General features: G+C 38.4%; 1 protein-coding gene across 1 annotated transcript in view; it reads left to right on the top strand.

The window, feature by feature from the left end:
• Window positions 1-26,505, top strand: part of Oatp30B (Organic anion transporting polypeptide 30B) — a 386,218-nt gene that overhangs the window by 208,854 nt on the left and 150,859 nt on the right. The window contains exon 9 of the mRNA XM_090393536.1: window positions 17,509-17,716. Within this exon, the coding sequence (XP_090249662.1) occupies window positions 17,509-17,716 (208 nt within the window). The remainder of the gene's footprint in view (window positions 1-17,508; window positions 17,717-26,505) is intronic.

The following is a 26,505-nucleotide window of genomic DNA, read 5'->3' as shown; positions in this document are numbered from 1 at the left end:
GTTTTATATAATTTCAATCTGTTCGAGTGCACTATTAAAGTTTTTCCCTGTTTAGTCTTCTCCTTTATTCTATAGGTCACCAGAGCTAATTTTTCTTGGATCTCATAAGGCCCAGCCGCACTCTTTCCAAACTTTCCTCCTTTCTTGTTGACAGAGTTTTGTTCTAGCAAGACAAGATTACCTGGTTTTAGATCCTTATATTTTCTCAACTTGTTGGCATATGTTCTCGCTTGTGAGCAAATTTCATTAGATTTGACTATCATCTCATATGCTATATTATTATCCATGATTAGGTTATTTAGGTAACCATCTATGTCAGGGAATCCAGAGTTTACCCGGGAGTTCTTGAAATCATTGGGGAAAAGAGGCTCGAAGCCATAAAGGACAACAGTAGGGGCTTTCCTAATGGCAGTATGCAGAGTGGTCCTGCATGCAAATAAGGTGTGCGATAAGTAGGTATCCCAGTGTGACACCTTGTTATCTGTTAATTTGGATAGGGTAAGTTTCAGTGTCCTGTTCATCCTCTCACACATTCCGTTCTCCTGGGGGGTGATAAGGGTGGTGAACAACTTTTTATTCTCAATAACTTGCACAGCTGTAGCATGACTTCAGCTGTGAAGTTAGAGCCTTGATCTAAGAGGAGGGTTTGGGGTGTTCCATACCTGGAGATAATGAGCTTGAAAAATTTATCTGCTACAGTTCTTGCAGTCTGATCCTTAATTGCCACAGCCTCTGGATATTGGGAGAACATGTTTATAATTACTAATATTACCTATTTCCCTTCTTAGTGACAGGGAGCGGGCCCACAATATCCATGGCTACTGCCTGAAAAGGGTGTGTGGGGATTGGGAATAACTGGAGTGGGACCTTACCTATAATGCTGGACTTTTGTTGGCATAAGTGGCAGGAGGACACATATGACTCAACATCCCCCCCCCCCATCCCTTTCCATATATAGCAAAAGGCCGTCCTAGTCTATGTACAAGGTGTGATGGAAGGATTGCCTGTCCAGGGACTTCTCTCCTTTTAAGACCCTCGTACCCCCCCCCCCCCACATTGGATCCCTTTTCTGCTCTTCTATTATAAGAGGTTTGTCCCAAACTTGGGACAAACTTCTGCTCTTGTGCTCTTTATCTTGTCTAACTCTTCTGCCTTAAGTATGGAGTTGATTACTTCTCCATCTGAGCCAAAGCTCTCGTCAGGTCCAGAGTCTAGGGATCTCAACAGATAATCTGCAACTACGTTGGCTGAGCCAGGAATGTAGTTTACGTCTAGGTTGAATTCCTGCATCTCTATGGCCTACCGGATAATCCTCTGATTCTTATCCTTCATGGAAGAGATGAATGACAGAGGCTTGTGGTCAGAACGCAGGATTATCTGTTGCCCTAACAGCATATACCTGAACTTTCTAAGCGCATAAGCAATGGCGAGCGCTTCCTTCTCAATTACGGAGTAGTTTCTCTCAGATGATGAAAGCTCTCTACTGACAAATGCGATGTTTTTGTGGATGTTGTTAAAGCCTCCCCCCCCCCTCCCTCTGCTCTACAACCGAGGCAATCTTATCGTTGGAGGCATCCGCTGAGAGAAAAAAAGTTTGACCAAGCCTAGGATAGGTCAGCACCGGGGATCTGGCGACAGCCAAATTTAGAAGTTGATGCGCTTGCTGCCCCCCCTCCCCCCACACACTTGAACTTTACCATTTTTTTGTTAGCCTAACTATGGACTCCATTAATTTGGAGCACTCGGAATGAACTTCCTATAGAATGCCCAAATACCTCCAGACCTGTTTGCAGTAGTGGGGATCCTTGCCTTTAATATAGCAGTCACATTTTGTGGATGTTGTTAAACTGTCATCATCATCATCAAATTCCTGCCATATACCCTCAAGGGGTGTACAGGATATGATAGTACTACATGAAAAATTTACATCATTACTAACTTCCTATCTACAATTTTCCTCCAAATCAGTCTGTTACTTATCAAGACTCCAACATTATGAGATCTTATATTTCTGTCCTCTAAGGCGCTTTGTACCATATCAATCCACCTATATCTTGGTCTTCCTCTGGGTCGTTTTCCTGCCAACCTGGCAGAGAACACTTGTTTTGCCAATCTTTCCTCACCCATTCTGGTTAAATGATCATACCACCTGAGATTAGCTCTGCGAATGCATTCCTGGATACTGACAATGTCAAGTTCTTTCCTAATATCCTCATTTCTAATATGATATTGCCATTGATGCCATCTATTCACGCCTCTAATCTTTCTCAGGACTCTCATATCTGCGGACTCTAGCCTTTGGTCAAGTGTTTTACTTCTGACCCAGCTCTCAGATCCATAAGTTAAAACTGGTTTGAATACTGTCTTGTATACAGCTAATTTAGTGTTCCAACTAATTTCTCTCTTATTCCATATGAATTTATTCAGTTGACTTCCTACCATACCAGCTTTGTTGATTCTGTTGTCTATTTCCATAATTAATTTACCATCTTCACTAAAAATCGTGACTAAGTAGCTGAAATGTTTTACTTGTTCTACAGGTTCTCCATTCACAACGCAGTTGACATTTTCAATGATTCTGCCTATTTTCATTGTCTTTGTCTTTTTATTGCTGACCTTCATGCCACATCTATTACAACAGTTATTCAATTTAGTCAGTGAATCTTGCAGACTTGTAGCGGATTTATTTAGAAGTATAACATCATCTGCATAAAGCAAAGAGCTGACATTAACATCTCCAATTTTGATATCATGTTTAATACCACTTTCCTTCATAATGTGATCCATATAGATTTGGAATAACAGAGGGGATAATGTACATCCTTGTCTCACACCAGATTTAATATTAAGCCATCTTCCTGTACTTCCTTCAATTCTAACTGCTGACTTACAACTCAAATAAAGACTAAGTATTGCTTGATATAATGCCCCATTGACACCATATAACTATAGTGTATTGAATAGCTTCTCTCTTGGCACCTTGTCATATGCCTTTTCCAGATCAACAAAAGTTAAATACAGATCTTTGTTATATTCCCATGCTTTCTCAACTATTTGTCATAAAGTGAAGATCTGATCCTGACAGCCTCTATTTGACCTGAATCCAGCTTGTTCTTCACCAAGTTTTTTCTTCCACAATTCTTCTCAACCGTTTCTCCAGTATACATGCATAGATCTTACCACGAACACTCAGTAGGGAAATACCTCTGTAATTCTCACATTCAGTTTTATTTCCCTTTTTATATATGGGTACTACAAGAGCTCTACTCCAATCATTGGGAATTCGTCCCTCTGTCCAGGCATTCTGAACTATGTATTGCAGCCACTGTAAGACTTTTATACCACCATACTTCAGCATTTCTGGTCGAATATCATCTACTCCTGCTGCATTTCCACATTTCAAGCCTTTGATGGCTTTTTCTACTTCAAGCATGGATATTTATTCCTGACTGCATGCCTGGTCAGTGTTTTTTTTGTCACTGTGCTGTCATCACTGCTTGTTTCATTTAGCAAATTTTCTAAGTAATTACTCCATACTTCAAGGATATCTTTTTCTCCTGTTTTCTTGTCACCTTTATCATCTCTAACTCCTTTTAGTACTCTTTCCACTATTTCTAAGCTTCTTCAACAACCTCCAGAATATCTTGCCACCTTCTTGATATTTATTTTCTATGTTCTTGCCAAAGTCCTTCCATGATGTTTGTTTAGCTAGTTTTACACAGTGTTTTGCTTTCTTACACTTGTCTCTGTATTCTCTAAGAGCAAAAGCTGACTTATTTGCCAGGAACTTTTGATATGCTTTCTTCTTTTCCTTCATTGCCTCTTTAACTTCCTGTGTCCACCATGGAGTTCTAATTTTTCTATCCTTGCAGACAACTTCACCACATGCCTCTCTGACTGAATCAGTCAGGGTTTCCTTCAAGGTTTGCCACTGAATATCCAAGTTTGGTTCCTGTTCTCAAACTCTTTCATTTTTCCTTCAATAATCTTTGTGTATTTTAGAGTACAGTCAATTTCATCCTGCTCAAGACTAAATAGTGATCACTTCCAATTTCAAATCCTCTGTACACTCTGGTGTCCTGCACCAGGGAGAAAACATCACTAGCAACAATAACATAGTCAATGAGACTTTTCTTATTCCTTGCCTCTTCTCTCCATGCGAATTTGTGCTCATATTTATGTTGGAACATGGTGTTAGTAATAACCAGTCCATGTTCTGAGCAGAAATCTAACAGGTATTTGCCATTATTATTAGCTTTGCTCTTTTCTCCAAATTTTCCCAAAACATTTTTGTATGTCAGACAATCACTTCCTACTCTGCTATTTAGATCCCCAACAAGGACCAACTTTTCTTTTTCATTGTGTCAATAGCTTTCTCTAGAGCCTCAGAAAATTCCTCCACTTTAGTAAAACCTTCTGTGGGACCATAGGCACAAATAAGTCTCATTGTCCAGTTCCCCATTCTGATATTTTCCCAAATCACTCTACTCGACACTGCCTGCCATTCAAGAAGGTGAGCCTTGTATTTTGTGTTGAATACTATGGCTACTCCTTCTTTTCCTTGATTGTCATTGCATGAATATAATATTTTGTATTTATTGCTCAGAAAGATCTCACCAGTTTTTGTCTTTTTTGTTTCAGTCACCCCTATTATGTCGATCTGGTACTTATCTAATTCCCCCGCTAGCTCCATTTCTTTGCCATTCAGGCTTCTTATGTTGATAGTACAGATCTTTAACTCTGGTAATGTTGGGTTGGGGTGTGTTTTCAGATTTGTTCCAGTAGCTGACTTTTCGCTGTTCGCCCTGGCAAAATTGTGAATGAAGATATTTTATGTTTTAATACTTCATTCATATTTAACATACCTACCATGTCATAAGCAAGACTTGTAAATATTATTTGTTGTTATCTTGCTTGTAATATATTATTCATATAAATGCTTTGAGTTTGGTTTGTTATTAATTAATTATTTAATCTTAGAATATGTAATAGTAATAAAAAGACTATATCAAAATGTCATTCATTTTATTTAGTTTGTTCTGTAAAAATTATTATATGAATCGTGATATATCTTTTTTTATTTCTGTAAGTAAGTGATTTTATGTAATCCTACTGATTGGATTTGATTGGCTACAGATGGAGAAACAGAGTTTATTTTGGTGAGAACGTGAGCTATTGTGTATAAAGAGAGAAGCCAGTTGATATAAGCTGAACTAGTTAGAACTGGATTTTGCCGGGAAAGAAAGAACATAGTTGATTGGAAAACGAAAGTAAAATATAGAGAGAAGCCTTAGAGAGAGCATAAGAGTTCACATGAGTAGTGAGTTGCAGAGGGGGAATTTATGTATGCCGTAAATTGATTAGGAAGGACTGGGAATTAAGAGGCATTTCGAATTATTTCTATGGGAGTTCTGATACTACGATAAATTCCAAATGTTTAGTCGAAGAATAGTGCAGAACTGAAGTTGATACATAGAAGAAAATAAGGAATTAGTAGATAACTTATATCAAGTGCTTTAAGATTTGTGTTCTGTGTCTACAATTCAGTTATTATAGTGGAAGATTTCTTTAGAATTGTGTTGCCATAAAGTAAAAGTCGACAAGAATTTCAAATGTGCCTTTGCGAATTCGATGTGTAGAAGCAGTAACCCAGTAAGAGTTGTCCTTTCTGTAACCTGTGAAGCTATAACTGTTAACTCCGTCGGATATATTTTGACCTTAGCTGTGGTGTTATGTCGATTAATGGTCGGATGTTAGATGTACTAAAGTACATTCCCCTCGAAATAATAAATCTCATGTTGTTCTATTGAGTGTTAGCTGACTAAGAAAAATTATAGTGTAGCCTATCTTAAGATTAATTATTGTAACATTTGGAAGGTCGAACTTTTAAGAACTGTTTTCAACTTGATTGACTGAACATAAAGAAATGATAAATGAATGTTTGATACTTTATGGATTGTGATTATTCTGAATACTTTAAACTGAGCTAATATATTTATGATATGATTCATCCAGTTGGATAGAGAGAAATACTAATGCTTTATGAATTAACAATTGTTAACATTAATCAAGATCCTCAAACCTAATTGAGAAGATATTAATGTCTGAATGTGAATTCTTATAATATTTTAATTGGGTAACATTTTGCAGATAGTTAAACTTAAATGTATATATTGTACTTTTCCACATTAAATCTTTTCTTTTGTTGAGTTAAACTTGGTGTTTGCTTGATTTTCTTTCATTGCATCGCTCATAAAATTATTCGGACCTTTGCAGAAGCCTTAAATACTAGTAACCTCAGCCTGAAGATAAAGTGATAATATAAGTTTAGTTGATGATTGATTCCTCTATATTATTTAGACTAATCTGAATATAGGGTGGTGCAGTATAATATAAATTTCTTTATATTCAGATGAGCATCAATCAACAACTAACCAAGTATAATGGAAATTAAAGAGGTAAAGATAAGAATAAATAACCAACATAGATGGAACAGTTAGCTAGGTAGTACAACACAACAGTGTTATTCCAGCTTCATTCACAGTGTGCCCTAAGTATTCCACTTCCCTGAGGAAAAACTGACTTTGAGCACTTTAGGGAAAGTTGGGCCCTGTTTAGTCTTTCCATAAGTCCCATCAGTAATCTACTGTGCTCCTTAATGCAAGATGAGTAGATCAGGAGATTGTCCTGGAAGCATATGACTCCTCTTCCTAACATGTCAGATAGGAGTTAATTAGACACTGAAAACTCATGGCTGAGTTCCTGGTCCCTTGGGGAAGTCGACACAGTTGATACTTTTGCCATCTCATAGCGAAAGCAAAGTACTTCCTGTCTTCCTCCCTTAGAGGAATTTGGACGTAGCCAGAGTTCAGGTCGAATTTTGAGAAATATTTAGCTCCTTCCAGGCTGGACAATAAGTCCTCAATCTTGCACACTGGAAAATCAGTAGGTTTGGTGACCTTGTTTACCTCTCTCAAGTCCAGAATAAACCTTAACCCACCATTTGGTTTTTCTATTAAGATGAATGGACTGTTCCACCTAGAATCGGATCGTTCAATAATGTCTGCCTGCTCATAATCTAGTAATAACTTTTGGAGTTTGTCCATATGTTTGAGGGGTGTTTGATATTGTTTGACATATACGGGTACGTCGGATGTAATTTGAACAGTATGCTGTACCTTAGTGCAGGAAAGAGAGCTCATCTCCTCTGTGAACACTCTCGGATAGTGATGGAACACTAACTTGAAAAATTCTTTGATTTAAATCCTTTCCTGCTCTGAGCTTGATAACTTATGGCACCTTGTACTAACTTATCCTTCCATATACTCGAGTCATCATTATCATCCTTCAATTCGATTTCCATAGCCTCGCCCACTTCACCACAATGCCTTTTTCTGAATTCTGGCCCGAACTTCTTTCCACATAGAGATAGTCTTATTAGCAAAGTCACACATAAATCTATGCTTCTTCAGAAAATTAAGGCCTAGTATGACTTGATTACTAGTGTCTGCAAGCTCGGAAGGGACAGCATTTCATGTGAGATGTTTACTGGGAAGCATGGTATGAAGATTTTTGCTTTGACCTTCAATACCAAGAGGAGCTCAACCTTTGCGATTCCCATGATCTTTACAGGGTTGCACAATTCAGTGAAGTTAGGGGTCGTAGTCCAGAATTCCTTGATTAATGGCATTGGAATCGCAGATACATGAGCCCCGGAGTCAAACAAGAAGTTGCAGGGGATTTCCTCAATAAAACCTTCCATCAGAGGCAAGGGCAACCTTCTCTCTACCTCTGCCACCGATACAGTTTGCATTCTGTATCCCTCATGTTTACTTGAGCTCCCCTTTTCAGGTGACTGACTGGCGATTGTAACTAGGTCTCATTCGACACTGGAAACTCGTGGCTGAGTTCCTGGCCCCTTGGGGAAGTCGACACAGTTGATACTTTTGCCATCTCGTTGTGAAGGCAAAGTACTTTTCCTCAGTCCTGAAGATACTTCAGGTGCAAACTTTGTTTGCTTACACTTGGATTAAACTAAATTTATTATAGTCTAACCAAGTAGAAAATAAACCTCCAGCATCTTTCTCTAAATCCAGAGTAATTTAATAATAAAGTGGCACACCTTTTGGCAACTCATATAAGTAAATATGACCTCTCCATTGCTTCTGCCTTAGTATCACCACTTCTGGGTCTGACTCCCACTGACGAGACTGCAATACAGGTTGAAACTAGTCTGGGTAGTGGGCCTTCCCTTAATGCATAGCATTATACATGTCTACAAGGAGATGGGCTTTGCATTATGAGAGATACTGAGACAAGGAGTGATGAGAGCTTGGTCCACCTTTACTGCAAGTTGCCTCAGTCCTGAAGATACTTCAGGTGCAAACTTTGTTTGCTTACACTTGGATAAAGGATTAAACTAAATTTATTATAGCAAGAAGAAGGGGGAGTGCTGCTGATGATGATAGCAGGGGATTTAAGTCCACATAAGGTAGACAAGAAAGGGGGAAATAGTGGCAATGGTTATGAGTCAGTGTTTGTAACGAGGAGGTTGAGAAGACATATTTAGTTGGATGTTGTTTTAGGCCTGGGAATGTGGGATGTGGTGATGAAGAAATGTATAAACAACTTGGGTTAGTGAACAAAGGAAGGATAATTATTATGGGGAATTTTAATTATGGTGGTATAGATTGGAATGAAGAGATAGCATTTGGGAATAAGGAAAATTAATTTCTCAAGTTCTTGAGAGAGAGAGAACTATTTCAGGCAAGCACGTAAAGAAGGGCATGCAAGCATCGATATTTCTAGATCCTATCATTTCATTAGAGGATGTAATTGTGAGAGCAGTTGCAAACTTTCTTCCGGATGGTGAAAGTGATCATGAAATAATCACCTGTGTTGTGGTTAGTCATATGTAGAAACTTCTGAGTAGAAAACATATATATGTGGAATTATAAGGCTGGCGATTATGACAAGCTTAGTAGAGAGCTTGGAGCTATAACATGGAATGAGGAGTTGAGCAGTAAGGAAATAAATGCTACATGGAACTGACAGAAAATAAATAGCATCATCAATGTGTGAATGTATTCTGAAGGCCAGAAGGCTGAATAATGTAAAAGGGATGAAAACAAAAGTAGAGTATAAGCAGAAAATGGCAAATCATGCAAAGAAAATCCTAGAGTTTTTATTTAGATATGTGACAGGTAGAAGGAAGAATGATCATGTTAAGATGAGGTTAATGGATGAAAGATTTGCCAGCCTAGTTGGCCAAGCAGATAGCATATCTGCTCTCCAAATAAAAGGCTGTGGGTTCGAATCCTGCTGTGGGCATGGATGTTAAGATGAAGTTAATGGATGAAAGTGGTAGAATGGTTACTACTGCAGAAGACATTGTTGAGGTATTCAGTGTTCACTTTATAAAGTTGTTTCATCCTGATTAGGGTGGAATAGTGAGAAAATTAAGTGTAGAGGACATAGGAGGGGATGGCTTAATTGTGCATGAGCAGGAGGTATTTGAGGAAATGAATAACCTTGATGTCAGTAAGGCAATATATCACCCCACGTCTTAACGGAATGTTCACGGGAATTGGCAGTAGCATCAACATGCCTGTTTAATAAAATTCTTACATCACAGGTTCCAAAGGAGTGGAAAGAATGTGAAATTGTTCCACTGCATAAAGGTTGCAATAAGGCTGTGGCTTCAAATTATAGGCCAATCAGCAGTACTCTGTGGTTATCAGCATGTGTTTGTTAAAGGGTGATCATGTTTTACTAACTTATGTACAATGGTATACTTGAGTTTATTATTATTATTATTTTAAGCCTCCATGGAGTCAAAAGACTTACTGCGGGCAGTCCTAGGAAAAACAAAGTCTATCATACCACTCCTTAAACTCATTGACCATTCTCGCTCTCACCACTCTATCAGGCAATGCATTCCATGGTTCAACAACCACCCTCCATGCAAAGAAACCACTCTTCACCCTCTTGCTCAGTTTCCTTTCACAACTTCAAGGATGGCCCCTTGTCATCACTCCTTCCCACTGTTCAACCAAGCAAAAGAACTCCCCAGTGTCAACCGTGTAACCACCTCTCAACAGTTTAAAAGTCTCAGTCATATCACCTTTCCTTCTATCCACCAAACTTTGAAGTCCACATTCCCTGAGCCGATCCTAATAACTATCATTGTACAGTCCTGAAACCATCTTTGTTATCTGCCTTTGTACCCTTTCCACAGTTAATTTATCCCCTTTAAATCCTGGGGACCAAATCTGAGAACAGTAGTCTAAGTGTGGTCTGATCAGGGTCTTATACAATGGAATGATGACTCTTTTATCTCTGCAGATCAGCATCCTTCTCAATATTGTAGAAATCCTGTGTTACCTTCACCACCTTTGCAATGTGTCTCCTGAGTTTCAGGTTTATATCAATCATCAACCCCAGATCTCTTGTCTCCCCTACTTCCACCAGTATAGCTCCTCCAATGGAGTATGCAGCATCCCATCGATATGTCCCAAACCTCGAGATCTTACACTTTGTTGCATTAAACCAAAACCCCCATTCATTTGCCCATCTGTCTAGCTTATTCAAATCCTCTTGCAGGGTTACCATATCTGCACTATTACTAATAACCATTCCCAGCTTCACATCATCTGCAATCCACTGACAATGTCATTAATATAAAGGTTAAACAATATAGATCCCAGTACTGAGCCCTCTTTGACCCTACTTGTAACCCTCTGCCTCCTTGAAACTGCCCCACCATACACAACTCTCTGATACCTCTTTGACAGGTAATCCTGAATCCAGTTGACATTGTGACATGCAAAAAATTTGCATTTTTGCAAAATCTTTTGATAGACTGCCACATGACAAGCTGCTAAATAAATTGAAACAGATGGGATTGGATAACTGACTTCTGAATTAGATCAATACTGGTTGTCGGATAGGTATCAGAAAGTTGTATATGAAGGCGCAGTATCCTGAAAGAGGAAAATCACTAATGGTGTACTGCAGGGGTCAGTTTTGGGATCAATATTGTCCAATTTGTATGTTAATGATATTGGGATCAGTTTATCTAGTGATATGCTGCTGTTTGCAGATGATGCAGAATCAAGCAGGTGTTATGGCCTTACTGTAGAACTTGAATAGGTTGCATGAATTGGCAGGAAATTGGAAGTATCAGTTCAACGTTGCAAAGTGTAAGGTTTTGAAATTTGGTAAGGAACGATGGGATGCGAAACTTGGTGGGAAACTTTAATGGAAGTAGAGGAGATGAGAGATCTAGGGGTGATGGTAGACAATGATTTGAAATTCAGGGACCACATTGCACCTGTTGTGAATTCGTCGCATTGGATAATGGCAATGATGCGGGGGACTCTGACATGCAGATATAAATAGGTTATGATGCCATTGTATAAGGCCTTGATCAAGCCTCATATGGATTATTGTGCACAGATTTGGTTGCCGAGGTTTTGTGATGATGAGGATATGTTGGAAAGAGTTCAGAGATGTTCACAAAGGTGGTCAGTGGCCTTTGAAATGTGGAGTACAGGACAGAGTTAGAGAATTTAAATTGCAGAGCGTCATATATAGGAGGAAGATGGGGGATATGATTGAGATATATAAGCTAGTCAGGGGTTGTTAGAGATTTTTCATAGAATGGGGGGGGGGGGGGTAGAACAAGAGGCCATTGCTTGAAACTGTATAAAGAAGGTGTGAGCAGAGGAGTGAAGAAAGGTACTTTGCATGGAGATTGGTCAATGATTGGAATGCATTACCGCAGTGTTTTTGTGGGTGTAGACACATTGAATCAGTTTAAAGCACCTGTTGGATGAGCATTGTATACAATAGTGAGTGACTCCATGTATGTCAGAATTTAATAATAATAATAATTTCTTCTTGCCTCATTTCCTAACTACTGCTCATATTGCATTTTCACTTCCCTTACTAAGGGTAGCAAAATAAATGCAATCAATAATTATTATTATTATTACGGGTATCTCCATGGAGTCAATAGACTGATCGTGGGAGACCCAAACTAGCAAAACAATATCTGTCATATCTCTTCTTGAATTCATTTACAGACGAAGAGCTCACAACTAAGTCAGGCAATGAATTCCACTCATTCACCACCCTCCAGGCAAAAAACCTTGTTCTGACACCTTTGTTAACCACACTCTTCTTTAATTTCCAGAGATGACCTCTTGTGCTTCCATCACTATCACACAGCTGAAACATTTCCCCTGCATCAATCCTATAAAAACCTTTCAGTAATTTGAATGTTTCTATCATATCCCCTCTTCTTCACCTATCAACCAATCTCTGCAATCCACAAGCTCTCAATCTATCAATATAGGGAGCATTTTTTATATCACTCATCAACTTTGTCACTCTTCTCTGAAACCTCTCCACAGCCTCCTCATCTCCAAGGAATTCAGGTGACCAGACCTGAGCACAGTAATCCAAATGTGGGAGTATCAATGCTTTATAAAGGGAATAATAACCTCTTTATCTCTGGATGTCAGTGTGTTCCTCAACAACCAAGTAATCCTATTTGCAATCTTGGACACCTTAGCAATGTGTCCTCTGAACTTCATCTCCCTATCTACCAATACCCCTAAGTCCCTAGCCTCATCAATCTCTTGGAGTACCTATCCATCGATGTAGTACACAGTTGGTAATCTTTTAATCCCAAAATGCATGACTTTACACTTTTCCACATTGAACTGACATCCATTATCTTTTGCCCATTTTACCAGCTTATTTAAATCCTCCTGCAAACTTTCAACATCAGTTTGATTTTTTATTGCACTACCCAACTTTGCATCATCAGCAAACAACTGAATATCTCCCTTCAAGCCATTTCCTATATCATTTATATACAAATTAAACAACATTGGCCCAAGCACAGAGCCCTGAGACACACCACTGGTCACCTGCCTCATCTGGACTCGGCTCCTCCATACACCACCTTATGGTATCTCTCCCCGACCCATTCTCCTATCCATATCACCAATTTAATATCCATTCCCATCTGCTCCAATTTGCGTAACAGTGTTCTATGGGGTATCTCAAAAGCCTTAGCAAAATCCAGAAGTACCACTGTGTAGCCATTTCCTTTGTCCAACTCGGATGTTATTCTATTATGAATAGTTAATAGATTGCTAAGGCAGGATCTACCTTTAACAAAACCATGTTGGCCTCTATAGAGTATCATATCCTGATCCACCCATTCTTGAATTTTGTCTTTAACCAACTTTTCCAATACTTTTACCACTACTCCTGAGATGGTGATTGGTCTGTAATTAAATACCGCAGTTTTAGAGCCACCCTTATGCAAAGGAACCACTTTGCCTAACTTCCACTCCCTAGGGACCATACCAGAGTTCAAACTTAAATTAAATATCAAGTAAGAGGGGTTGACAATTCATTTGCACATTCACGCAACACCCGAGCTGATATTCCATCTAAGCCTACAGCAGTGTTTGCATTTAAATTTTGCAATATATTTAATACCTCTGATTCTTTAGCTTCAATTCTCACATTAGGTATTGCTACAGGTATAGAGATATCCTCACTTGGGTTATAGACTTTTGAAAAGTGATCACTCAGTAACTCGACTATTACATCTGATTTTGTCACCTCAATACCATCAGCATCCACTAAAGTTATCCTTCCGAAGTCATTCTTCCTCTTACTTGCCACATAGCGGAAGAACTCTTTGGGATTACTCTTGATCTCTTTGGCTAAGGTCTTCTCATAATCTGATTTTGCTTTTCTTACTATGCTGGTAACCTTCCTAGCTTGAGCCTTGTACTGCTCATGGGTGTCCTGATTGCCTTTCTCCTTGTAAATTCTCCATAACATTTTCTTTTTTTTTTGCAGATCAAGCTTGATACTACTGCTCATCCATCTAATGCCTGCCTTGTTTGACCTCCTGACCATGGGGACACAATCTGATATTGCTTTTCTCAGATACCCGCTGATTTTATCCCAAGCACTGCTAACATCTTTCCCTTGCAATATGTTCTGCCATGGGATGGCTGCAAGCTCACTCCGAAGCTTGTTATAATTGCCTAACCTGTAGTTCCGTATATACCCCTTCTTAACAGAAAAATTTACAGATTTTGCAACCTCCCAAGTCAATACCAAATGATCGCTTTCACCAATTGGAGGTAACGAGGACACCTTACTTATGCATATAACCTCTGAACCAATAACCAGGTCCAACACTCTCACACCACGTGTCCCTTCAGTTATGTGCTGTTTCAAGTAATTATCTCGTAGAAGATGTATGAACTCCATTTCCTTTTTGCTACGTGATATTTCCTCCTTCCAATTGATATCACCATAATTAAAATCCCCCATAATAATCACTAAGCCTTCACTCATTGCACTAATTTGCTGATGCATGAATTCAATATTTCCCCCTGTACTCCCTGGTCTATAGCAGCATCCAACTGTATATTTGATTGCATTGGTCACTATTTTGCACCAGACCGCCTCAGATGAACTCTCATTCACATGTCGAACATCTTGATATACTACTTTCTTTGGCTGCAACACATCAGCCATCATCAACAGTACTCCTCCCTGAAAATACTGTACCCATCACATTCAATTCCAGTTACCACATCTTCTTCTGACCGCCAAGTCAGAAGAAGCCTACAACTTTTGGTGAGATTTCACTGACTAATGCCAAAAATTCTTCTCTCTTATTTCGAATGCTTCTAGCATTGGTATACAAAAAATAATCATATAATTGATTATTGCTACTCATTTTGTGATGCCTCCACAATGGGTTTTCTTCCAGATTGCATGCTTCACTTGCTTAGTCATCTATTTTACACCTACCTTATTTAATCTCCTTACTTTTGGAATATACTCAGTCATTGCCTCTGCCAGATAGTTCCAGAGTACAGTCCAAGTAGCATTAATTTCCTTCCTATCCAATTTCTCATTCCATAATATTGCTGCAAGCTACCTCCCGAGTTTGTCATAATCACTTATAGTTCCACATATAACCTTTTTTGACAGAAGTCCTGATATGCCCACCACCACCCAAATGATCACTTCATCGTCACTTTCTCTAATTGCGGGAAGATGTGACACTTCATTTACAATAATATCATCTGATGAGATAACCAAATCCAAGACCATCAATCCATGTGTAGCCTGTGTTATGCATTGCTTAATATAGTTGTCCCTCAAAATCTCAAATTCATTTTCCCATGTTCCAGATGCTCTCTTCATTCCAGTCTACACCCTCTGTCCAAAAAGAAACTGCCCTTTTTGAAAATAGAAGAAACTAGTGGCTCCACCTGTCGTATCTTTTTTGTTGTCAAAAGCAGCAACCTTCATTAGTGTTGTCAACTGTTTATGACATTTGTTTTATTAGGAGCTGAGTGACAGTGCGTTTCGACAAATGGTCGGAAAATGAGTTTCAAACAGAGAGCTGCAATTGACTTTTGTGTTAAACTTGGTAAAAGTTTTATCGAAATGCATCAAATGCTCCAAAAAGCATATGGTGATGAATGCTTATCCCGTACTGTAGTTTACGAGTGGTTTAAGTGATTTCAAAGTGGTTGTGAGACGATTGAGGACGACGAAAAGCCAGGCCATCCAATAACTGGACTGAGCAAAGTTAACATCCAAAAAGTGTGATTTCATCAAAGAAAACCCGAAATCGTTCATGAGATTGATTGAAGATGAATTGGGGATTCCAAAATCAACTGTGCACAACATTTTGACCGAGAGTTTGGGCCTTTGTAAATTGAATTCGCGATTTGTTCCCCACCAATTGACCGACGACCAAAAAATGTATTGAATTGAACATTGCAAGGACGTCATTAAAACCGCTCGTTAGGACTCAAACTTCCTTGAAACGATCATTACTGGTGATGAAATGTGGTGTTTTGAGTATGACTTCGAAATAAAGCGCCAGTGCTGAGTGGAGACCACCAGAAGAGGGACATCCAAAAAAAAAGTTGCTTGGAGAAGTCAAAAGTAAAGACCATGCTGATTTGTTTCTATGATTCCAAGGGCATTATCCACAAAGAAATCGTTCCACCTGGCCAAACGGTCAATGGTGAGTTTTATCTCTAAGTTTTGAAGCGATTTGATAGTGAGAATTCGTCGCTTACAGCATGAATATCGTGATGCAGGCAGCTGGTCACTTTTGCATAATAATGCACCATGGAACATTGAGAGACAGTTTTTGAGCAAATTCCAAGTTTGTGTGTTGGATCACTTAACGTATTCACCTGATTTGGCACCCTGTGACTTCTTTCTTTTCTCCCCGACTTTATTTGCAGATGAAAGGAAAGTGATAAACACCATTGAAAACGTTCAAGCGGCAGTAACCACGACCCTCAATTGTATCCTTAAAACCGATATAAGAAAACTCATTTAACGAATTAATTGACCATGCCAAATGCTGTGTCGAAGCTGAGGGAGAGTATATTGATTGAAATAAATGATTTGAGTAATTATAATTGGCCCGTGTTTTATGTTCTATCAAAAGTTCGGTTTCTTTTTAGACAGAGGGTGTATATTACCATAATTGAAATTGCCCATAATGATCACCCTTTTCTTATTAGCTAGACCAATCTGCCTAGTCATTTCCTTTTCACTGCCTTCCACATTACCAGGTCTATGGCAACACCCTGCTGAACATTTCATCCTTACCAGTGTCATTATTTGCTTCTTTCATCTCCACACTAAATGGGGAACAACTCCTCTGCCACCTTCTTTTTTGTCTTCACAAAAGACTACATCTCTCTATTTCTATTCCTGTCAGAATGTCATCCTTGTTCAACCATTCCAACCATTTTTTTTAGGGTGAAGAATGCTACAATTTCATTTCCCCTTGTTTCGAATTCTTCTAGCATTTGTAAACACACTAATTCATTTCTGTTTCTATAACAAGTCTCACTGACTCCCACTTCTCAAATATGACTCTTTCACACTCCTCATTATAGCAGCAACTTTTTGGGTAACTCTTACCCAAAAACTCTTACCAAAACTTTGCTTCCTTCACCTCCTGAAGCAAAGTTTTCTCCAGTATGGCAAACCTCATTCCATATTCTCTTGCCAAAGTGCATTAATTTACACTTAGCAGCATTGAAATTAAATATCCCCATTCTTCAACCCGGAACACCAACCTATTCACATTCTCATGTAACAACAAACACATCAGAATTTCCTGACATTACTCTTCCTAATTTAGCCTCATCAGCAGCAAACAACTGAATATCTCCTTTCACACCATGAGCTATATCATCGATATGTACATTAAATAGTAGTAGGTCCCAGAAGAGAACCCTGTGGCATCTCACTCATCACCTTTATACACAGCTTTCTGGCTCCTATTAGTGAACCAGCCTTGTAGCCAAGCTAAAAATTAGTATCCAATCCCATCATACACCTCAGATTGCTGAATTACTGAAAGTTAATATGGAATTTTCTCTTTAAGTTCTTACAAAGCAAAATTTATTATTGTTGCAGGTGGCTATACCATATTTTGCCTTCCCTAAAACTCTGAATAGAGAAAAAAAAAGGTTAGAATTGGAATTGAAAGAAGAGCAGGAACATATGAAGACTAAGGGAAAAGGTTCTCTTGAAGGTCCACCTATACAGGATAACCATAAAGAATGTTTGCATGGTCAGATTGTAGAGGCTGACAAAAAGAGCAAATATGGCAAGAACATCAAAGGTCTGTACATTATTAAAAGTTTAATTTCTAGGATATTTAGATGCCAATTTGATTTAGTAAATCAGTTCAGTTAGAATTTTAAGGTTGTCCATCCTCCTGATACTGAGTGAATACATTGGGGTGAGAATTGAATCTTTTTGTGCCATGTGTGTTTATAAAAAAAAAAAAAACTTCACTTAAATATGCATATGCCCAATTTAATTAATTTACAACTGTGTCAGGAAGCTATAATATTTTCATGATACCTCCAGGTATCATGATTGCACTTTCACCTTTACTCTGTCAGCAAAGTTTCCTGTGCTGCTAGTGTTAAGCTAATCAGTAACTGACTTATCAGTCAGCCATCCCATTTCATATATGACAGTGGAAAGTTGCACTGAGTATAAGTTTTTCTTCTGAACCATATGTCCATCATAGCATGTGCAAGTTTGTTTTTGTGCTGATAATTTTTATTTATATACTTATATCATCATATTGACTGTTATATTCTTTGGTATATCTAATTCTGCTAATGTTGGATTATGTTACTGATCTAAGACTCATTGTAGGAGATCCACCTTAGACAACATGGTATCACACCCACTCCTTAATCCATATTTACTACCTGCACTCACCACCTTCTTAGGCACTGTATTCCATATCACATCGCTATGCAAAAACTATATATAATAGGATGAGGAAAGTGTGCATAAGGTGTCAGTGGATTTAACTTTAGTGTGACAGGATATGTAGCAATTTTGACAGCTGGTCTTGATTGTATTGATGAATGTTGAGTGCTGACAAGATGTTTGGAAGAGAGAGAAATAGGTGCCGAGAGAGGAAGTGAAAGGCAAAGGCGGGACAAATGAGTTGAAGAGACATTAGATCTAAGAGGTTAATTGATTTGAGATGAGAGGTAGTAGAATGGGAAAGAATAAAATAAGAGGATATAAGAGAAAGATGACAAGATGGCAGAATAGTGATAGAACAAAGGGTAGAGGGGGAGAGAGAGATGCCAATGAAGGAAGGATGAACAGAGCTGTGATTACTGTGGTATGGAATTTGATTATTCACAGTGTGCTGAGTAGAATCTTTGTTAAGTGCTTGCCTGGAATGTGCAAATGTGGATGCTGATAATGATTTTTATGAGTGACCTATGAAGCAGTTTGAATCTAGTAGTGGGATATCAGTCATTGTTAGAAACTGTGCAGTAGAAAGCATAAGAAGAAATATAATAAAATAAAAAAATCTGCTAATGCCTTTTTATTCCTGTATAGGGAGTAGGCGAGGCTGTTTAGCCCTATCTAACTTTTGGAGACTGAGTGGGCAGTTCAATCTCCACTAGTACCCAAGGCTATCACTAATTAAGCAGCATGCAGTGAAGAGAATGGCTCAACAAGTGCCACTATCTCATGGTCCCTAACACAATATAGTTAATGTCTGAAAACAGTGTGGGTTCTACGGTCTATTTTCTTGAGTTTATGGGACGAAAAACCTGATTTTTCAGGAGAAAAAAACCCGCTTGCCCATGTCAGAGATAGACTAACTTGGGAACCGGTCAAAAAAAAAGGCTTAGAAAAATTTCCTCTAGTCACCGACTAGACTCGAAATCAAGTTGTTTGTGTGGCCAAGCGCTGTGGTGTGCAAACACCACATCCACGAAAAAATACAATGTATTCCTCAAATATGATAATGCAGAATTGAGGAGTAGAGCAGCAATAATGAAAATGATAGTGAGAATAAATCAAAAGAGTTCTGGAATATGTGGATGCATGTAATGTATTTAGCGATAGAGGAGATCTGCATGTAAGAATCAGATTGAATTTGAACATGGAAGGATACAGGCGTTTCGAGCAGCGGGTTCTGGATAAGAGAATGTTAAGGTGGGGATTTATCCAGATGGAAAGTAGAAGTGGCCAATCTGGGTAATAGTGAGTTGGATGTATAGTACTGGGGAGATTTGTTCGAGGATACATTGTGGTTGGTTGGTTGGTTGGTGAATTTAGCACTCATGTAAAATTGGTGATTTTTGTTAGTTTTATCGTGTTTTTCCCTTAGAAAATAGTGCTTTTTAATATATTAGTGTAGAATTTAGTGTATTTAATATTTTATAACATATTTTTATTAAGATATTTCAATAATAAGTATAAGTTTAAAATGGTGCCAAAATGCACAAGAAACGTAATGCTAAGAAGAGCACTGCAGGCAAGAACAAGAAGACTTGCCCCACTAACAAGGTTATTGGAGATGTGGAGAAGATTAATGAAAATGAATTAACCTCGAAAGTAGCAAAATTAAAGTAGATCATCAGAGAGACTTCAGAAATTACAGAAAGTCAAAAGCCATTTAAATGAGCATAGAGAGAAAAAGAAAACCAGCAAAATAAAAAAACAACAAAGCATGGAAACAGGTAAGTCAGGAAGTAATGGAAATCAGGTAAGTGAACATTTGTAAAAAGAAAGATGTTATTTGGTATGATGACTCTATGGCTGACTGACAGATATCAAAAAGTGGTATACCGGGGATGTGAGTCTACAAGATTTAACGCTGCCTTAGGCCTCTCTACATCATGTCCCTGGACCCCCAAAAGGCCTTTGATAGTACCGCCTACCGCCCTTCCTGCTATTCTTAGAGTGCTAACTACTGCTGGATGTCTAGACCCCCTTTTTTTTTCTCATATGTATTGGAGTGATAGAAAGAGAGCTACCAGAGTAAAGCTCCCTTTCTATCACTCCAAGACTGGCTACCACTACAGTGAAACTATCTCGCAACTCTCAGTGTTGTTTTAGAACACATGGAATTCGTGTATTGAGGAACGATGCCGTGATTTCCATATTTAATAACCATTTAAGAAATAAAGGTTGGGAGACCATGGTAGAACCTCACTTCCATACAGAAGGTTAAAGAAACCAGATTTGATAATAAAGAAAGAAAAAGAAGTATGGGTTATTGATGCCCAGGTAATGGGTACTGGGTGCCCACTCACCTCTAGCCATCTTAACAAGGTGCAATACTACAAGCAGAACCAAGACCATGTAAGACTAATACAAGAGGAGTTTGGGGCAACTCCACACTTTAACAGTGCTACTATTTCTTTTTGTGGGGTTTGTGCTCCACTAGTTATAAAGACCTCTCTTTATTAGGACTATCATATGGAGACTTGTAAATTCTATCTCTGCATGCTCTTCAGGGCACACTGGTGGCTTGGCGCTGCCATCAGCTTATGACCGTTAGGATGCCTTGTGCTGGAATCGGGTGATCTCTTGTGAGTGCAAGCAGTACTGTTCAATAAATAAATAGCCAGTGGTATACCACAAGGATCAGCGCTTGGTCCACTGGTATTCAGTCTGCATATTAATGATATTCGGAAGGATTTGACAAGCGACATACAGCTATTTGCTGATGATGCGAAGATAAGTAGGCTAATCAGGAATGCTGCTGATATGCAGTACTTGCAGAATGATTTGAATTCAGCAATTCATCCACAATGCACTGGAATTGTGGGTATGGGAAAATGGATGTCAGTTCAATGTCAATAAATGTAAAGTCATTCATTTTGACGTGATTAGGATTATGCTAGAAGAAACCGATGAGGCTAGGAATTTTGTGGAGTGTTAGTAGATAGGAAGTTGAAGTTCAGGAGCCATGTAGCAAAGATTGCAAGTACAATTCACAGGATAATAGCATTGCTGAAACGAAAGTTCACATGAAGATAAGGGTGTCATTTTGCCTCTTTACAATGGCTTGATAAGACCTCACTTGGACAGGTCTGGTCACTTAGTTCTGTTGTGATTCTAATATATTGGAGAGAGTGCAAACAAGTGTGTTAAAAAAAAAAAAGTGTTAAATTCAGTAAATTTTGGCCAGTTTGCTTACCTGAGATTCCATTGGGGGTATTGGTAAGACTGTTTATTCTGGGGATTATACGTCCTACACTAATTAGGCAGGATCTGAGGAAAACAAGACACTACTTGATAGGTTGAGATGAGAGAGGTTCCTTCCATATCAGTGGTTGTAAAACAGAGGTAAGGGTTTGTCTCTGAACTTCATTTTCCAGATTTAAAGGTTTCCAGGTTTGCTTGCCATTATACAGGAGGTTATTTGCTAACATCCAGTCTGTCAATTGTAGGCATGGGTTGTCATCATTATTGTATTCCCATAATACTATTTGAGTTGAAATCACCAAGGATGATACCAGGATGGACTGGCTATGGAAATACATGGCTAGGCCACTCAATTAGAGGCAGCTTATATACCTTGTAGATTGAGAGGTTATCCAACTTGGATACCAACAACAAAAAAAAAAAAAAAAAAAAAAAAAAAAATTCCCTTTGTGAATGATTCAGAAATTTGGAGATTCTTTGCAAATTTGCTTTTGCATAGATCACCAGGCCATGTCTTTTATGAAGTTTATCAGTGAGAAGATGTAGCCAGGAATGGTAGAGTATTTCCTTGTTTGGTGTGGCGAGTTTCTTTTAAGGCAACAGTGTGTACTTTCTGGTAAGAATTTTTATTCTGACAAAATAAGAATGCTTATTTTGATCATGATTTTAATCTAGTAAATCCCTCAATATTGAACTGAGAGATATTCAGGCAAATTCTGATGTTCTTATTTGGATGTGTTCGTTCATTTTTAAGTGATTGAAATGATTTGGAGACAAAGTTCACATCCATAGCCCTTTACCTATGCTATGGATGTGAACTTTGTTGACCTAGTATAATACTCTAGAGCAGGGGTCTTCAACGCATGGCCCGCAGGCCACAGGTGGCCTGTAGAGCTCTTTGCCATGACCCACTGGCCATTTTGAAAAAATAACTACTTAACATTAAAATGCGATTACCGTATATCATCGCGTATAATGCGAACTAGAAATTTTGTTTGAAAACTAGCCCTAAAATGCCATGTCCACATATAATGCGATCTATTGATCTTGTTCCATAACATTACGAATTAACGAAAAAAATATTTATTTTAAAACAAAATGTCAAAATACAATACGAATTAACGAAAGAAATATTTATTTTAAAACAAAATGTCAAAATCCTTTAAATTCTTCATCTTTTGAGTCATCAAACATTTCATTTATAAATTCATCTATAGCGATTGCGTCATCAGTGTAGCAGTTGTCGTCATCGTCTTCATGCTCTCCATTTTGTTGTGCGTCATCCTCGCTTTCGTATATGACGTGATCTTCGGATCCATCCATTGAATTACTTGTTCCACATTTAAGAAATGAGCGTTGAATCATTTCAGATGGTATCGAATCCCATGCTTCTTTAACCCAGCTGGTGACTAGGGTGATCTCAAGCTTCTGAAAATTCCCACCCTTTGTAATCACCAAAAAAAATTCACCAAACCAGATGACATCCATTCTCTCCATTTTTCATGTAAATGATCTTTAAATGGCTTATTCAAGCTACATGAAGCGGCTGCAAAACGGAAGTTAGACCACCCGGTATGACTGCTGGGTCTGTATGTAGCTCATGTGCTTTCTCTTTGCTTGCCTCTGTTAAATGCACCCAGAACATATCCCAGACTAGCGTGCTTTGTTGACATAATAAGCTACCTGGATGTATGTTCCGTACTTGATCAAGCCACAATTGTACACCTTCTTCATCCATCCAACCTTTCTGATTGGCGCGAACAATTACACCTGGTGGAAATTTGATATGCTTTGGAATTTTCTTCCTTTTAAATATCACTATTGGCTTTAATTTGGTTCCGTCTGCCATGCATGCTAGAAACAACGGTAAGATACGTTTTTTTCATGTCCCGTTGTTTTTATGAAGACGCCCTTTTCACCAACTGAGTTTACTGTTCAATTCCCAGGCATATCGAAGTACATGGGCGTCTCATCCATATTGCCAATTTGGGAAAGTTCATATCCGTGACACTTCCATAAATTTATCATAAAATTAAGGAAGGACTGCACTTTTTCTTCAAGCAGCTTTGGTAACTTCTGCGCAATTTTGTTCGTCGTCGTAATGTTAATGCTTTGCATTCCATAAATCTGTTGCACCACCCAGGCGAAGCAAGAAAAGATGAAATACCTGGTGTGTCCTTGAATTTACCATTCTTGAGTTGTAGAGCGAGCTCGAAAACAAATTGCATTTCTTGTTACTATAATGCCATCTTGTCGTTGCATCAAAATCCATTCATTTAGTTCTTCTTCGAGTTCTGGAAAGGATGCTACATCTCCACGACAGGCATGTTTCGTTTTGGGGATTTTTTCAAGACTGTCTTTTTGCTTACTCCAAAGTCTAACATTACTCTCTGCTACACCAAATTCTCTCATAGCAACACTATTATTATGTTCTTCTGCAAACTGCATGACACGCAATTTAAATCCTGCTTCAACAAGATGAACATTTACATTTCTGTTGGCTCATTTTCAGGCTAGGTTTGTTTAACGAATAATATTTAAAATGAACTGTGGTTAAACCGATATACCTAACTGTGCTCTATCATTTGGCGATGGAGCGTGCATCGTATCTGCTCATAAGCCAGTAATGTAAGTAGCTTTATGTGCAGATATGATGCACGCTCGGTCACCAAATGCGAGTGGGTCAAGTAGATTTGGTTGCATAGGCATTAGGTAGTATATATTGTGTGTGCAAGTCTAATAAGATGTTATATTTTTTAGGATCTGCATATAATGCGAACCCCTAACTTTAAGTAATATTTTTTACCATAAATTTTTTGCATTATATGCGATAATATATGGTAAATAAAAAATTATTTCAATGAAGCCTATGGGCCACACTAAGCTATACTGCGGTATTTAGAATTGTAAGATGCTTTCCAGATTCACAAGGAACGCTGTTCATTTGATACTTTACATAAAATCCTATAAAAAGAAATATTAAATACCCTTGCTTCATCTACCAGCGCCAAGCGGTACTTAATTACTAGTACTAACGTCACAGGTAGATGGCTGAAGCAGTAGTTCGTTTGCGAGTGCTGTCTAGTGCCTTCCAGATACATCTCAAAGGTTCTCGATAATACTTCGTTATTTTCATATGAATACAAGAGGATCTCGTCCTCAGTCAGTCGTGAACAGTGTGATATTCGTGTATAAGTGCACACAGGTTCCTCATGTCAGCCATAGCCTATTGTGGTTTTATATAATAACCGTTACACGGCCATTTTGGATCATTTTTTGAGTTCACCTTCCATCACTATGGTGTCTATGAGTAAAAATTGTAAATCAAGTGATTCTTGATTTTTAATGAAAAGTGGACCAATTTGTTCGACTATAAGCCAGTGTGTTTAATTTGTTGTGAGTCAGTGTCAGTATCAAAAGAATACGATATAAAACGACACTATGAAACAAAGCATGTCTAACTACCGACCTATCAGTATCTGCTGTACTCTGGAAGAAACAGCTTGGGTTTACTAAAGGAAGGTCATGTTTTAGCAATTTGCTTATATTTTATAATAATGTTTAATAACAATGTCTGAGTTGGATAAAGGGAATGGAAACACTATGATAATGTTGGATTTTTCTAAGTCATTTGGTAGGATACCACACAAAAGGCTGTTGCATAAACTGGAGAATATTGGATTGGAATATAAACTTTTCACTTGAATCAGGGGATGGTTGACAGACTGATATCAAAAAGTGGTATACAGTGGGTGTGAATCTGCCAGATTTAAGGTAACAAGTGGTGTACCTCAGGGTTCAGTTCTTGTTTGAGGGCATTGTTGTTTAATCTATACATTAATGACATCGGGAAGGATATAACATCTGATGTGCAATTGTTTGCCGATGATGCAAAGATAGGCAGGGCAATGAGGGATGCTACTGATATTCAGCAATTACAAAACGATATGAATAGACTGGAAATTTGGGCAAACGAAAATGGCTGTCGATTTAATGTTAGTAAGTGTAAAGTTATGCACTTTGGCGTGATTAGAGTTCCAGCAGCATATTATATTATTATTTTGTTGTGTGTGGAAGAGCAATATTCCAGAAGATGAAAGTCACTAGTGGTGTGCCTCGGGCCTGTTTTAGACCCATTACTATTTAACCTGTATGATATTGGGGAAGATTTCAGTGGGAATATATCCTCCTTCACATATCAGAAGTTGCAAATACAACTTAGAGGATAATTGCAATATTGAAGCAAATCTTGACCTGTAAGGATAGGGAAGTCATTTTGCCTCTTTATAAGGGTTCCAAGGGGACAAAGAAGCTGTGGAAAGGATGCAAAGAAGAGGTAAAAGTTTATATCTGGATTATGGGATTTAGATTATGAGGACAGATCGTGAGTATGTGGATTGCAGACTCTTGTTAACAGGAGGAAGAGGTGATAGAGGTCTATAAACCTTTGAATGGGTGGTATAGGATATCATCTGATGTTATATGGAAGGTGGGGGAGAGAACACGGGGTCATCTATGGAAGTTTAATTTATTTGCCGTCAATAAATGGGTAAGAGCTAGGTTTTTCTCCCAGAGAGCAGTGAGTGAGTGGAATAATTTGCCCTTTGGGGTAGCGAGTGCATCTAATGTGAATGAATTTAAAGGAAAGTATGATAGCTGGTTTAGGTGATTTATAGCCTACTGCGATGAGTCCTTTACTCCCTGGAGGTCTCAGATAATAATAATATCCCATCTATTCCACTACTGTTTGAATCTGATAACCTAGCAACCTCTCATAGTACCTTACCTCCAACTTATCTATCTTTTATTCTTTCAACTATTTCCAGCTAGCATCTGCCCAGGATGTATAGTATACCTTACTAAAATTATTATTAAACAAGACCTCATGGAGTCAGACTCATCTAGGAGGTCCTTTTATCTCACACA

This window comes from Typopeltis vanoorti, chromosome 5, assembly GCF_054136105.1.
Source record: "Typopeltis vanoorti isolate ZY-2024b chromosome 5, IOZ_Tvanoo_1.0, whole genome shotgun sequence".
Classification (NCBI taxonomy): domain Eukaryota; kingdom Metazoa; phylum Arthropoda; class Arachnida; order Uropygi; family Thelyphonidae; genus Typopeltis; species Typopeltis vanoorti.
Note: the sequence above shows the minus strand (reverse complement) of the source record. Positions and strands in the feature narration are given on the sequence as shown.